The sequence below is a fragment of the Simochromis diagramma genome, unplaced genomic scaffold (genome assembly GCF_900408965.1).
Source record: "Simochromis diagramma unplaced genomic scaffold, fSimDia1.1 OVJJ01000519.1, whole genome shotgun sequence".
In the NCBI taxonomy this organism is placed as follows: Eukaryota; Metazoa; Chordata; class Actinopteri; order Cichliformes; family Cichlidae; genus Simochromis; species Simochromis diagramma.
The window spans coordinates 5,528-19,275 of NW_024387266.1; the positions used below are offsets into that span (position 1 = coordinate 5,528).

A 13,748-nucleotide genomic window follows, 5' to 3' on the forward strand; every position below is an offset into this window, starting at 1 on the left:
GTTAACTGAACCCTGAGTCTCCTGATGAGATCATGTTCTGTAGATGATGAGATGTTCACAGTGAGGAACATGTCTGTCTGTCTGCCTCTCTAACATGCTCTTTCTATGCCAGCCAATTAAAAAGGAGCTCATTTTATTAACGTGGTTCATTTTCTCAGTTTTAACAGTCGACGTTTTCTCTCTTCTATTGTGAGTTAAATATGTTCAGTTTATTTACATATTTCAGCGTTTTTGCACAGTTGGGTGGAGTCAGTCCTGCTGCTCTCTGGCTCAGGTCCTGCAGCCGTCGTTGTCTCTGGACAAACCTGGATCTGAGTGATTCATCTGACCTGTGAACTCTGACCCTCGTACGAAGAAGAAGGAAGCACAAATGCAGTTAACCTGAATCACATCTGAATTTACTGCTCCAGAGATCCACAGCAGCTGGATCCACAGCAGCTTGGTCCACAGCAGCAGGGTCCACAGCAGCTGGAGCCACAGCAGCTGGGTCCACAGCAGCTGGGTCCACAGCAGCAGGGTCAGATCTACGGTCAACCTTTAAGGATCTCCTTACCTGGATCACTGAGCGTGCATCAGGACATTTTTCATGGAAACATGTATGATTTGGTTCAACACACAGTGTGTTTATGTAGCAGTGACCATGCTATTGGGTAAGAGAATATCCTGTAGTATCAGTGGGAGGGTTTACAGGGGTGTGTTCATCGTCCAGACCTCAGTAACAAATTTAAAGACGATGAAGTTAGTTTTTCACCTCGTATGCTGAGGTAAACTTACTGACTGATAAAAACACATCAGAGCTCCACGGCGTCTCAATCAGCAACAACACATCATGTGGAGAGAAGAGGAGGAGCCAAATGTAGACAACTGAGGCGAGAGTGAGGTTGAACGGAAGGACAGTCATTTATTAAGGCTGGAAATGTTGACATACATAAAATGTGAAACTCAGACTGGACTGACTGACTAAAGTGGGGAAAATAAAGCAAAAAACAAGAAAAACTGGAACATGAGACCAGGATGAACTGGACCATGACGTGAGAGACACAGGAAACAGGCAACCTGACAGAGGAAAACAGACACAACATAAGCACACAAGGGTAATTAGGGAGAGTGGACCTGACGACACACAGGAAGCAAAGCTACACACACTGAACACAGGACGTGGCACTGTCAAAGTAAAACAGGAAACACTAATTCACACAACATGATACAGGAGACGGGAGGGAAGAACGGAAGAACTAGACGAACTTGGAGGACAACGGGAGGAGACGCACATGATGGACTGGAGAGAATGTACAGGAGGCACAATACAGACAGAGGACACATAACTTAAGAGACTTACACAGAGGACAGACCTACACAGGAAACAGGGATGAAGCGATAAACTCAAACCTAACTAATCCATACTGACAGCAAACACTAGAACTTTTCTCCAACACAGCAAAAGAGGAACCAAGATACAGAAATACTGCAGATGCTGTCAGTCTGCAGCTCAGAAGGCATGCTCAGTGGTGACATCAGCAGTGACATCATCACCATCTTCAGTCAGTCCCTGACCGCCTCCATCACACTGGCTCATCTCCATGGAGACGGCCTGTTTGTTCGGTGTCTTCCTGCTGCAGCAGATGGACAGCAGCAGACCGGTGGAGATGCAGTACGGACAGAAGACCACTAGATGGCAGAAGAGTCTGAGCACAGACTCACAGGGAGGAGGAGCTGAAAGAGGAGGACACAGAGAGGGGAGTCAGGAGGAGGATACAGAGGAGGTCAGGGTAGCCTGTTTTGTCTGATTTTAAGTCGTCTGTGCTCTGAGGATGTTGAGTGATGCTCAGTCATGTTGGAGGATCTGAGCTGAACCGTCTTCACCAAACTTTCAGAAGTCTCCTTTTTTCTTCCACTCTCAGGAGGTGGAAGTGTCCTCCTGCAGACAAGAAGTTTCCTTCCAGCCTCCTTAGACGTGTTAGCTAACCCCGAGTCTGATTTAGTTTTATAACTTCCTGTCGTCTGCAGTCCTCTGTGCTTGTTTCTCATGTTTGTAGCTGGTCTCAGAACCTCATACTGCAGTTTCAGACCCTGCTGCTAGAAACACATGACTCGTCATCATGGACAAATTTGCAGCCTGTGACTCTTGAAGATCCCACAAACTGCTGCAAAAAGTCCAGGCTCAAGAAAAAGAAGAGCGGCTGTGACTCCAGAAGCTGATGGAGCCTTTTAATGTGTTCAGAATCAGAACCAACACCAAAGGAGCAGACCAGCTTTGTGCCATAACACACATCGTTTTCTCTAAAAAGGTCTCTCAGAAGTTCAGAATGAAGTGGTGTCAAAAAGTCACAAAGTTTAAAAGTTGTTCAAACAGCAGTGAAGCATTAAAAACAGCAGCTCTTACTGTTAGCATGGAAACCTGAACAGAGAAGATGATGATGATGGAGCAGCGACCACAGAGCACCTACATCACCTCAGAGTTCCTGTTACCTTCAACTCACCGGTAGAAACGGTCAGAGCAGACAGCAGCAGCACACACACACCTGCAACAGGACAGAGGTCACTAAAGGTCACCAAAGGTCAGAGGTCATGATGGGGACAGACAGGTGTATGAACATCAGCTCACCTGCAGCAGTCAGCAGAAACAGGCCTGAAACTGAAGAACACACTGATCAGAGGTCAAATGGTCACATGACCAAAGAGAAGCATTCAGCCTGCAGTGATTGGCTGTTCCCACACATCAATAACCCACAGCGCCCTCCAGTGGTGTAAACACAGATAATACATGTGGAGAAACATGAAGGAGACTCACAGCAGAGGCAGACGCTCCGTGTCAGACAGCCGTCACCTCCACAGCTCCACAGCTCTGCTCCCCGACCTCCTACATCACACAGAGCACCATCAGCACAGGAGGAGCTCTCCATGGACTTTAAACTGCTCCAACAACACCACAGAAAAAAATATTTAATGTGGATTATTAAACACTAGGTGTCCCTCTTCCAACTCTCTATTTGTACATGACTTAATAATTGATCAACAAATTGGGAAGGAATCAACACCCCAGAATCACTCTGTTTCTGTCTGATTTCTCAGACTTTTTATCTGATTTAGTGCTCAGGGTGAATGCAGGGAGAATGTGTGGGAGTGCTACTCCTGTTATGTGTGTGAGTGTGAAGGAGGGAGAAAGTATGAGCTAGTGATGGGAATTCTGGCTCTTTTTAGAGAACCGGCTCTTTCAGCTCCCAACCGGCTCTTCAGGTTGTTTTGTTGCTTTAATTAATTTATTATTAACAACAACATATAATTATGCACAAAATGAGTTTTTTATTTATAAATGTTATTCATTTAATATTATTTTATTTATTCACAGCACACAAAATGTAAAAAAATAAATTATAAAGTACAAAAACCAACTATTTATAATTCAATTTTTAACTTTAAAATTTTCAGCTTTTTTCCTTTTAAACCAATTCAAAATGAAACAACACAAAACACTGCAAACCACAACAAAATAAAATATCGATTAAAATGTGCAAAACAAAAAGAAAAATGAACAACCAGACCTTTAACCTCCTAGGACCTGGCGTCCACATATGTGGACATCACATTTTGGGTTATTTAGACTAAAATACTCAATTTTGCTCTACACGGGCCTGATATTCACTTACGAGGACATTATGCTGCTACTGTTCTATCAAAATGTTAAACGAATATCCTCATATGTGGCTCTTATTTTTCTTAAACAAAAAATCTGGTAATCCTTTGTTTTTACATTTATCGGGCCCCAATCAGCCCAAATATCAAAGAGAAATTAAAAATGCTGCTGTGGAAGAGTTTGGTTTTTAGGAGGTTAATTACGGGAAAGGTTGGCATTAAGAAATACCAAGTGCCTCAGCTTTGAGGAGCTGATCCGGTTTCTTCTGTCAGTAATTATCTGTCCTGTTTTGGAGAAGATTCTCTCTGAGGGGACTGATGTTGCCACAATGCACAGTCTCCTTGTCATCTCCTGGGTAAGATGCGAATAAATTGAATCCCTGATCTACCACCAGCTCAATGCAGCTGCACTTCTCTGCAAAGGGGCTCATCAATGTAGGATCTCACTTCCAGTATTGCATCTGCTGAGGGATTCCTTCTGGTAGTGTCTCCACTTGCTCGTTCTTCAAAGAACACATAACACATCCCACTCTTTTGCCACTTTGAGCAGCTCTTCTGATAAGTTCTCAGAAGTGTGTCTGTTGCTGAAGTTTTCAATAAAGTGACACGTAACTGACAATAAGGATGTCATGGTTTGGGATGTCCAGCTGTCAGTTAGAAACACTGCTGTGGCTTTTTTAACCCTCTCTTGCAGTGATGCACGTTCTCTTTCATATATGCCTGGGATGATTTTTTGGGAGAGAGCCTTCCTGCTTGGAATTACACGCATGGGATTAAGTGCATGTATCAAAGTCCTGAATCCTTTATCATCCACACGAGAAATGGTTGGAAATCAAGTGCTATCATTTTTGCCAGTTCTTTATCAATTGTGTTTCTTTCTTGCTGGAGTCACAGACTTCTGCAAAAACTGTCTCATAGAGATCTTGGTTGGTCTAGGTGGTATACTGCATGCCCAGATAGCAAATATCTTACTTACTATTACTTACTATCCTACATACCTCTATGTAGGTTTCTCACCTTTAGGTTTCCTGCAGAAGGACAGAACTCCAACCAGAACCAAAACCAGGAGAACCACAGAGCCTAGACCTGCTACAACTGGGACCAGGATGGAGGAGGGAGGAGGAGCATGAGGATGGGAGAAGGTTGGTGGGTGGATGGAGAGAGTAGATGTAAGAGGAGGAGATGAGGAAGGAGATGTTTGAGGAGGAGATGAAACAGGAGGAGGATCTGCAGGAGAGATGATGCACATGACTCAGTCAGTTTATTATCATGTCAGCAGGTTAGTTCATGTCTATAAATAGGAAGTGATGTCATTGTCCTGACCTCTGACCCTCAGAAAGCTCTCTGGAGACTTTCCATCGTCATTAGTAGAACAGGAATAGAAACCTTCATCAGACTGCTGGACTTTAGTGAGGCTGTGCTTTGGTTTAGGATTATGTTCAAGTGGACTCCCTTTAATGAAGAAATAAGCTGCAGCTGTTTTCCCATTGCTGCACTGCAGAGTGACATCACTTCCTGTCCACACAGGCAGTGCTGGGATCAGCAGAATCACACCTTTAACTGACAAACAGAGACAAACAGAGTTAATGAGAACAGAGAAACGTCCAGATGTTGTAGCAGCAGCAGATTAAGCAGCTTGTGTACCAGTTACAGTGATGTTGATCTGATCACTCTGTCCAGAACTGGTTTCACACCAGTAAGCTGCAGAGTCTGACTGGGTGAGAGATGAGAGGATGCAGGAGGAACTATTAAACTGCCCAAAGCTTGAAGCTGCAGCTGCTCCACAGTCCTCAGTGGGTCCTCCTCTGGTCCTCTTCACTGTCCATCCATCAGCTGTCTGTCCATCATCAACACAACTCAGAGACACTGAAGATCCTCTGAAGACCTGCTGAAGGTTTGGACTGACAGACAGAGACACTGGAGGACACACACACACACACACACACACACACACACACACACACACACACACACACACACACAGAGTAAATAGTGTATTTGTGTTCTTGTTGGAGTCTCACTGATTGTTTTCACTTCCACCTCCTCACCTGCAGAAACAGTCGGTGCAGACAGCAGCAGCACACACACACCTGCAACACATACAGTGTTGGGTAAGTTACTTTAAATTAGTAACTTAGTTACATTACTAGTTACTTCCATCAAAAGTAAGTCAGTTACTTCAAGTTACTCGTTACTTTCAGAGTAACTAGTTACTAGGGAAAGTAACTTTGGTTTTACTCAGAATTCTCTTGTTAATGTGTTGCTTCCATAACTTTGCCAGTCTTCTAGCTTGCTTACTTGCCACAGTGCACTGTGCCACCTACCAATAGAAAGGAAAAGATAATGTGCATATTTCCACGAGAGAAATCCCACGCCTGGACCGTCATTGACTGCTGCCATGATTCTAGCCTACGTCACAGAGTCATGTGCGCCTTTTACATCCAACACAAAAACTGCAGTCGTGGTGCTTTCGATTGTACTCAGAACTCGGAAATTCTGCCTTCTGAATAGGAAGATGTAGGTAACACCAGACTGCAGATGAGCTGCATACAGAGCTGGACTGGGACAGAAAATTGGCCCGGACATTTTGACTAGAGACTGGCCCACCATTATAGGAAAAATCATAAAGCCTTTGAATGAAAACAAACACTGTTGTGACAGTGATGTTCACTGTTCTGATGGTATATATGCATCAATCTATCAATCGTTTGTTGTAAGATTCAGATAATTATTTTTTAAAAGCGAGACATTTTAAATGAGAATAAGAAAGAAAAGTATTTCTTTGTGCCCACCTCTCCCTGTTAATACCCTACATGCCCCCCTGGCAACACTTTGCTAGACCCGCCCCTGCACAGTTACCAGCTGTCAGCTACCTAAAAAAGGATCCTGGTGTTATTTGTCTCTCAGAAACAGTTCATAACTTCAACTCATTCATGTCACCTAAAAGGTAAACCTGTTTCTCCATCACAGCTCTGATGATTCAGTAAGGACATCTCCTGGTTTCATCTTCATGTTTCCCTCTCACCAGATAACCAAACCATATCATGACCAGCAGCTTTACAGCTGTGGCTCCAGCAAACATCAGCTGATACTAGAAATTAATATTAAATAAATTCTAACAACAGCTGATCAAGCTTAAACGTGCTGCTGTTGTTTAGCGCGACATCCGCTGGTTTCCTCTTTCTGCGCAAAGTGAGCGATAAACAAACAAGAGAGAAAAGCCGATCAGCTGATCATTGATCAGTTTCATGATTGAAGTAGCAACAGGAGAGGGAGGGTGAGAGGATGAGAGAAGAAGAGGCAGCTGTGCAGCAAAGACAGAATAACTCCAGCTTTGTGTCTTTTTCATTGTAGCTGAATTACGGGACAAACTTTGTTCCTTTTCACCTCAATAAGAAACGCGTAATATTTCCTCTGAATACCAGACGGGACGGTTGGCAACTCTAATAACTTATGAACAAAATAAAGTTCAACATCATTAACTTCATAGCACCACCCAGCTGTATAGAAACTCCGTCATGCTAGCTAGCACGCAGTATGAAAAAGTCAGCACAACGAAAATAAACTCCACCTAAACTTGGTTCATATCTGACCCAGAGAGACTGCAGGTCATAACTTCTTACCTGAAGTTCAGTTCACTGGGCGCCCGCTTCAGGTCTCTTTTCCTGCCTCCCCTTTCTCTCATCCACCTGCTGGCCTCCACCACTTGCTAATGTTATTGAATCTGTGGAAGCTCCGCGATAGCCACCACATGAAGTAACGAATAACGAGCCAAGTAACGAATAACGAGCCTAAGTATCTCGGGGTCTTGTTCATGAGTGGTAGGAAGAAGGAGCAGGAGATCGACAGACAGATTGGTGCAGCGGCTGGAGTGATTCAGACGCTGTACCGGTCTGTTGTGGTGAAGAGAGAGCTGAGCGTAGAAGCAAAGCTCTCCATTTACTGGTCGATCTATGTTCCTACCCTCACCTATGGCCACGAGCTGTGGGAAGTGTATGGGCTCAAAATGTGGTCATAAATATTTTGTACTTGTAAAAAAGATTTGTGTGTGTAAAAAACCCATCTGTTCTCTGATTGGATTGTTACATTTGTGATTGACATGACATTGACCAATCAGATGAAAGGAAGAAAAATAGGGTCAAAATTTGTACTTGTAACTTGCAGGGTTTTTTTTCTAAGTCCACACACAAATCTTTTTTACAAGTACAAAATATTTATGACCACATTTTGAGCCCATAGTAGTGACCGAAAGAACGAGATTGCAGATACAAGCGGTGGAAATGAGCTTCGTCTGAAGGGTGGCTGGCCTCTCCCTTAGAGATAGGGTGAGAGGTTCAGCCATCCGGGAGGGGCTCAGAGTAGAGCAGCTGCTCCTCCACATCGAAAGGAGGCAGCTGAGGTGGTTCAAGTATCTGACAAGGATGCCCCCTGGGCGCCTCCTGGGTGAGGTGTTCCAGGCATGTCCCACCGGGAGGAGGCCCCGGGGCAGACCCAGGACACGCTGGAGAGATTATATCTCTCGGCTGGCCTGGGAACGCCTTGGTATTCCCCCGGATAAGCTGGAGGAGGTGGCTGTGGAGAGGGAGGTCTGGGCCTCTCTGCTTAGGCGACCCGGCCCCGGATAAGTGAAAGAAGATGGATAAATGCAAACATGATGATAGCAGAAGTGCTGTCACGTGTGTGCACAGACAGAGAGCAACAATGTGTTTATTTGTTAGATCAATGAAAGGCTTCAGTTAGTTAAGAGTGAGGAAAGAATCTGTTTTCATGTTTGCAGTTTTGTCTTATGAACTTGTATTTTCACTTGTTCCAAGCAAAAATATCTTGTATTAAGTGCAAAAATCTGCCAATGGAATGAGTGAAAATTCTCCAGTTTCAAGTCTAAAAACACGACAAAAAAGCCAAAACAAACACTGAAAAACAGCACATACAGTTACATCCATAAATATAAAGTAAGAAACTTTTTTCCCTTTTTGGTTCAATACAAATCAAATCAAATCACTTTTACTGTCACATCACATGTGCAGGTACACTGGTACAGTACATGTGAGTGAAATTCTTGTGTGCGAGCTTCACAAGCAACAGAAGTGTGCAAAAATACAATAACATAAGAACAAGCAAAACATATAAGAATGGCTAAATCCACAATACCACAGTTAATTTTAAATTAAACAGCTCAGATGCAGTTGATGACCAGACTTTCAGCTTGAATTCAGTTGGCTGAACAAACAGGAACTAAATCATCTTTAACACATTTCTTTCGTTTCACGGGCTCTAAAGTAATTGGACAAATTAAATAACTAAAAATAAAAATGTTCACTGCACTCAAATATATTCAACTTCTTTGCTTTAATAAACTCCTGAGTTGCTTTGGCTGTATGTTTTAGGTCATTGTCTATCTGCAGTAACGACCCTATCTGAATCCCAGTAACGAGTAACGCGTTCCTGATTGTGGCATAATAACTAGTTACCGTGCTCGTTACCACAATAATAACGTAGTTACTGTAACGCGTTACTTAACAACGCGTTAGTCCCAACACTGGTTGTGACTCTGTCACTGAACGAACACAGAAAATCCCTCAACATGTTTGTATTCTCTGCTCATATTGACTTCATATTCAATCAAAGAACTCGCTTTAACAATGAAGTCAACAACAAAAAAACAAAACAAATCCTCACTACACAAAAAGTCACTTCAAGGGCCACATTGCCTTATATTTCTTTACATTAATACATGGGCCACAAATTTGACGAGGGCCGTAATTGGTCCCCGGGCTGCAAGTTTACGAGCCCTGACTTACATAAAACCTTGTTTTTTATGCTTTTGTACCCTTGCAGGAACAAACCCTCCAGTTCTTGGCTGTTGTTTACTCTCTTCAATTCAGTTTTATTTACACAGCACCAAATCACTAAAACAGGCACCATAAGGTGCTATATAATGTAAGGTAGACCCTACAATAATACATCCATATGTATAATGTATTCATTTCTCTTAATTTGTATTTTATCATAAGTCTAACTAAAGCTCACAGTGTGACCACAGAAACCCTCCAACACAACCTACTCAGAGGTCAGAGCCAATGAATGAATGAAGGACTCACCGAGGAGGAGAGGAGCCGTCTTCATGGCGTCTGGATGTCGACTGAGGGCGTACTGTATAAATACTGTATAAATAAGCCGGCCACACGGCTCACAGAGGTCCTTCCTAAAGTGTCCCAGCTGTCCCTCGCAGTCAGAAGCTCAAAGAGGGCAGCCTGACTCTGACAGCCATCCACACACACTCATCCAGCAGTGGTTAACACTTTCATTCCAGCTGATGGAGCTCCAGAGTTACTAATCTTTTAGTGGATCAAACACTTCATCTCTGACAGACTGATGCTCTCAGGCTGTTTCACACACCTTTACACCCCCCTAAAACATGGAAGTTGTGGTTTACACATTTTCACACTCTAAGTGTGAATAAGCTATTTTTACAGTATTTAAAGCAGAAGGCTGTGCTGTGGTTAAAGAAAGCTGCTGCTGCTGTCTTCATGTACAGGACATGATTCAGAGTTTTACTTAAATAAATATTTTAACTTCCTCTTCAGAAGAGCAGGGAGGTCGTGTTTCTGCAGATCATGGAAATGCAGTGAGATGTTGTTCTGGTTAGGGGTGGGCCATATCATACCATTCACGACAATACCTGTAATTTTCAATTGCCCAGGAAAAAAATTATATCATGATGCCATCACGATATGATGATTTCACGCATAAACACGTCACCCCATTATGCAGCAAGGCTTCGTGCAGCTTGTTAAGATTTAACCAATTACACAAGGCATTATCAAAATCTGGGTCATGAAAACTGAAGCCGAAAGTCAAAAGTAAAATTAGCCTAGATTTGATCTCATCTATGAGGGCTTACGCACTGTTTGGACAAGGATGGCAAAAATAAGTTTTTCAGCATTATCCTTATCAGGATGACCTTAGCTTCAATATTCCTGTTGCCTCCATCTGAATTTGTTATTTCTGTAACAGACAGGTTTCACATATTATAGTGGCATTTTAAGGCATGTTTGTGTTTACAGTTATTTACAAAATATTAATTGTGCAAAAGTATAAAAACATTTATGTGAATACAAAAAACTGAATACATGAATTACCTTTGCATTGGTTCACAAATTGGTGGAATCAGCTGATGTCTCAGTTCTGTTTCTTTAGTCAGACACTGGAATGAAATGGTTTGTTGTTAGGATGAGTTCATTTGCTTATCTTGTAAGCAACATGCGGCATGTGGTCAGACAGTTGGCACAGAGATTTTACACTGTGACGGAATAAGTGTCATAGTCTTTCAAGAGAAAATAAATGTGGTTTCTGATGAGCAGTACATTAAGAATCTCTTTGAACTCATGGCAACACAAAAGCCATGAGAACAGAAAGCTAGCAGAACAGTTTTTACTTTTAGACTTTTACTTCACTTAAAAACAGTCAACCTGGATAACACAAGCTTTGAAAACAGTAAGATTTATTCTTGCACTACAGTTCATTTTCAACTCAGGTTGGTCAACTACTCTATATGTTATAAAATAATAAAGCAATTTTACACAAGTGAAGTACACAATAGGCTAACCCTTGGAAAGTACAGAGTCAGAAACGTTTAGGTTTGGTGTAGTGCAGCTTTGAAAAGGTAAATTATTTCACGACTAAAATGCCGCTAACCATCATATTTAAAATTTGTGAAGGCGAACTTGTCTGTTAAACTCTTAAAATTAACACTAAATAAATCTTCTACTATTTTCACACGCACTGTGTCAAGAGTAGGCTACATTAGAACTTGATAAAGTTCAGAGTCAGAAAAGCCTAAACACTGATTTTACCAAAGGTTTTGTGCCATGCAGTTTGCAAAAATTAGACTACTTACCAACTATTTGATTGAAACAAGCCACCAACCATTAATTCTTTAAATTGTGAAGGCAGACTTCATACAGCGCTAGGCGGGAATTGTATGCTGGCAAGCTAAGTTACGAGCCACTACAACAAAGTAGTCTAATGAATTACAACGAAGTACAACTAAAACAAAGCAGTCTGATAAATGTACGTTTTGTATGCTAGAAGTAAGCATTAACAAAAAAAACAACAACATAAAAATAACGTTTATCTTGTACTTTCCACTCTCACAAAATTTCTCTTGACGAGGCTCGTATCTCATGGCCGACAAGTCCAGGCAAAACACTGGGGGCGGGGCTGTGGATGATGACTAATACAAATGAATTAGCACAACTTAAACAGTTTAAAGCAACAGTACTTAAAACGTTACAAAAACATCATGTGTACTTATTACAATAAAGTTATTATATCATATGTATACTTTTGGGTCTACCTAACACACTTCATGAAAGTTACTTTAACTATTTTTCAGAACTGAGTAAGAACAACTTACTTCTTTTAGTAAGATGCAGTGTTGGGTTTTACAGTGTAGTTAGCCTGTGCCAACTTATCAACCTATATGGATGTAAGAGTGAATTGTTAAATGTTGTCATTTTTATGCTTGCCAACTCTGATGAAAGGAATTTCACTGTCCCCCTCCCCAGATTCTCGAGGTTCTGGGTGGGGGGGCTGTAGTGTTTTATTGCAGATACATCCTATCTGAAAGATCTGTTTCTTGTGTTGTAAGCTTCCTGCTTTTATGACCTTTTTGGTCAGCAGTAGGCCACACACACACACACACACACACACATTCTTGCATAACACACACACACACACACACACGCATAACACACACACATATTCTCGCATAACACACACACACACACACACATTCTTACTTACATACAGAAGTTCACACATATACATACAATGCCTTGTCTTAGAACTATGTGGGCTTTGCTGTGTGAACTGTTTCTCAATAAAAGGCAGCAGGAGGGGGCCACCGTCAGGGTCATTTTCGTGGTGGACACAGGCCTCCCTTGCGCAAGTAATCGATCGATCGACTGTCTTGTTTTCTTTCATGATGAATAAGTCTCTAGAACTAGCTTGTGGGAACACAGACCCAACCAATGGATAACTAGGTTTCCAGCAGTAACCACCTTGAGGGTGCCGACATATACTTCCCTTTTCATCACTTTTTATCACTTCAACTTTTTACTTCTGCAAGGCACACAACAGCAGCCACGTGTTACTGTGAGGAGAAATTGTAGAAGGCAAAGGAACTCAGACTCAAGATATCTTTTACATGTGCACACATGGACGATCCCCCCTCATCGCCCGATCCATCCTACAGCAATGTGTGCAGGACAGATGTGACAGAGAGGAAAGGGATTTCAGAGCTTTCTTTATTTTATACTTAAGCAAGTTTTCAAGGAAGTAGGAGTGGCATGTTCAGAATATAAAACATTTCCATAAAAGGAGAGACTGTTTGCTTGTCAGCTGAAACAGGAGATAACTTGTTATGTATAGAAATGCAGACATTCCCATAAAAGGAGAGAAAGAGAGGGAGAGCGCCAGTCTGTCTGTTTAAAACCGGATGTCACCGCATTCCTCTTACACATATGGCTTCAATCTCTCTCCCTGTGTTGGCTCCAATTCACAACCTCTTCTTCCTTTAAATGAAGCTACAACTAAGCATAATCACAAAATTAAAACTCTTTCATCAGTTACCAAAATAGATGTAAAAGTAGATAAAGAAACCAAGATAGACATAATAAAACCCTTCCATTGCCCAAAGACAGAGGTCATCCACTTCCCCAATGGATTATTGACTCCCGAATGTTCGTGTTGGAATGTTCGTGTTGGAATGTTCGTGTTGGGCCTTAAAGCACTGAAATGTGCGCTGCTTTTCTGTCTGGTTACTACCGTTTATGTCAGAACTGGTGCCATCATGGCACCAGATACCGGTACCCCATCCCTAGTCTCCTTTTTTTTTAGCTACACAGCTCCCAGTTGATATTAATATAGTGCACAGTCAGACTGAGGTAAGGCTCTGTTGTCCTACTTGACCATATACCTGTGGGGGATGCATAGCAATTCACAGATGAAAGTGGGGCTTGTAGCTTTTCACAGTATTCTTCACACATGTCTGGGAGAGCCGTCTTGAAAAAAAACTCATTTCATGAGTGTGATTGCAGGGTGTAGCTTCG

The 13,748-nt window shown here is 42.2% G+C and overlaps 1 protein-coding gene across 1 annotated transcript in view; it reads right to left on the reverse strand.

Annotated features, from left to right (window-relative positions):
- Positions 1-876: 876 nt before the first annotated feature.
- The window catches only part of LOC120715430, a 69,104-nt gene continuing 56,232 nt past the window's right edge, over positions 877-13,748 (reverse strand). Inside the window, exons 6-9 of the mRNA XM_040002438.1 lie at positions 2,792-2,860; positions 2,606-2,635; positions 2,481-2,522; positions 877-1,713 (exon numbers count right to left, since the gene is read on the reverse strand). Coding sequence (XP_039858372.1) covers positions 1,490-1,713; positions 2,481-2,522; positions 2,606-2,635; positions 2,792-2,860 — 365 coding nt within the window. The 3' untranslated portion in view covers positions 877-1,489. The remainder of the gene's footprint in view (positions 1,714-2,480; positions 2,523-2,605; positions 2,636-2,791; positions 2,861-13,748) is intronic.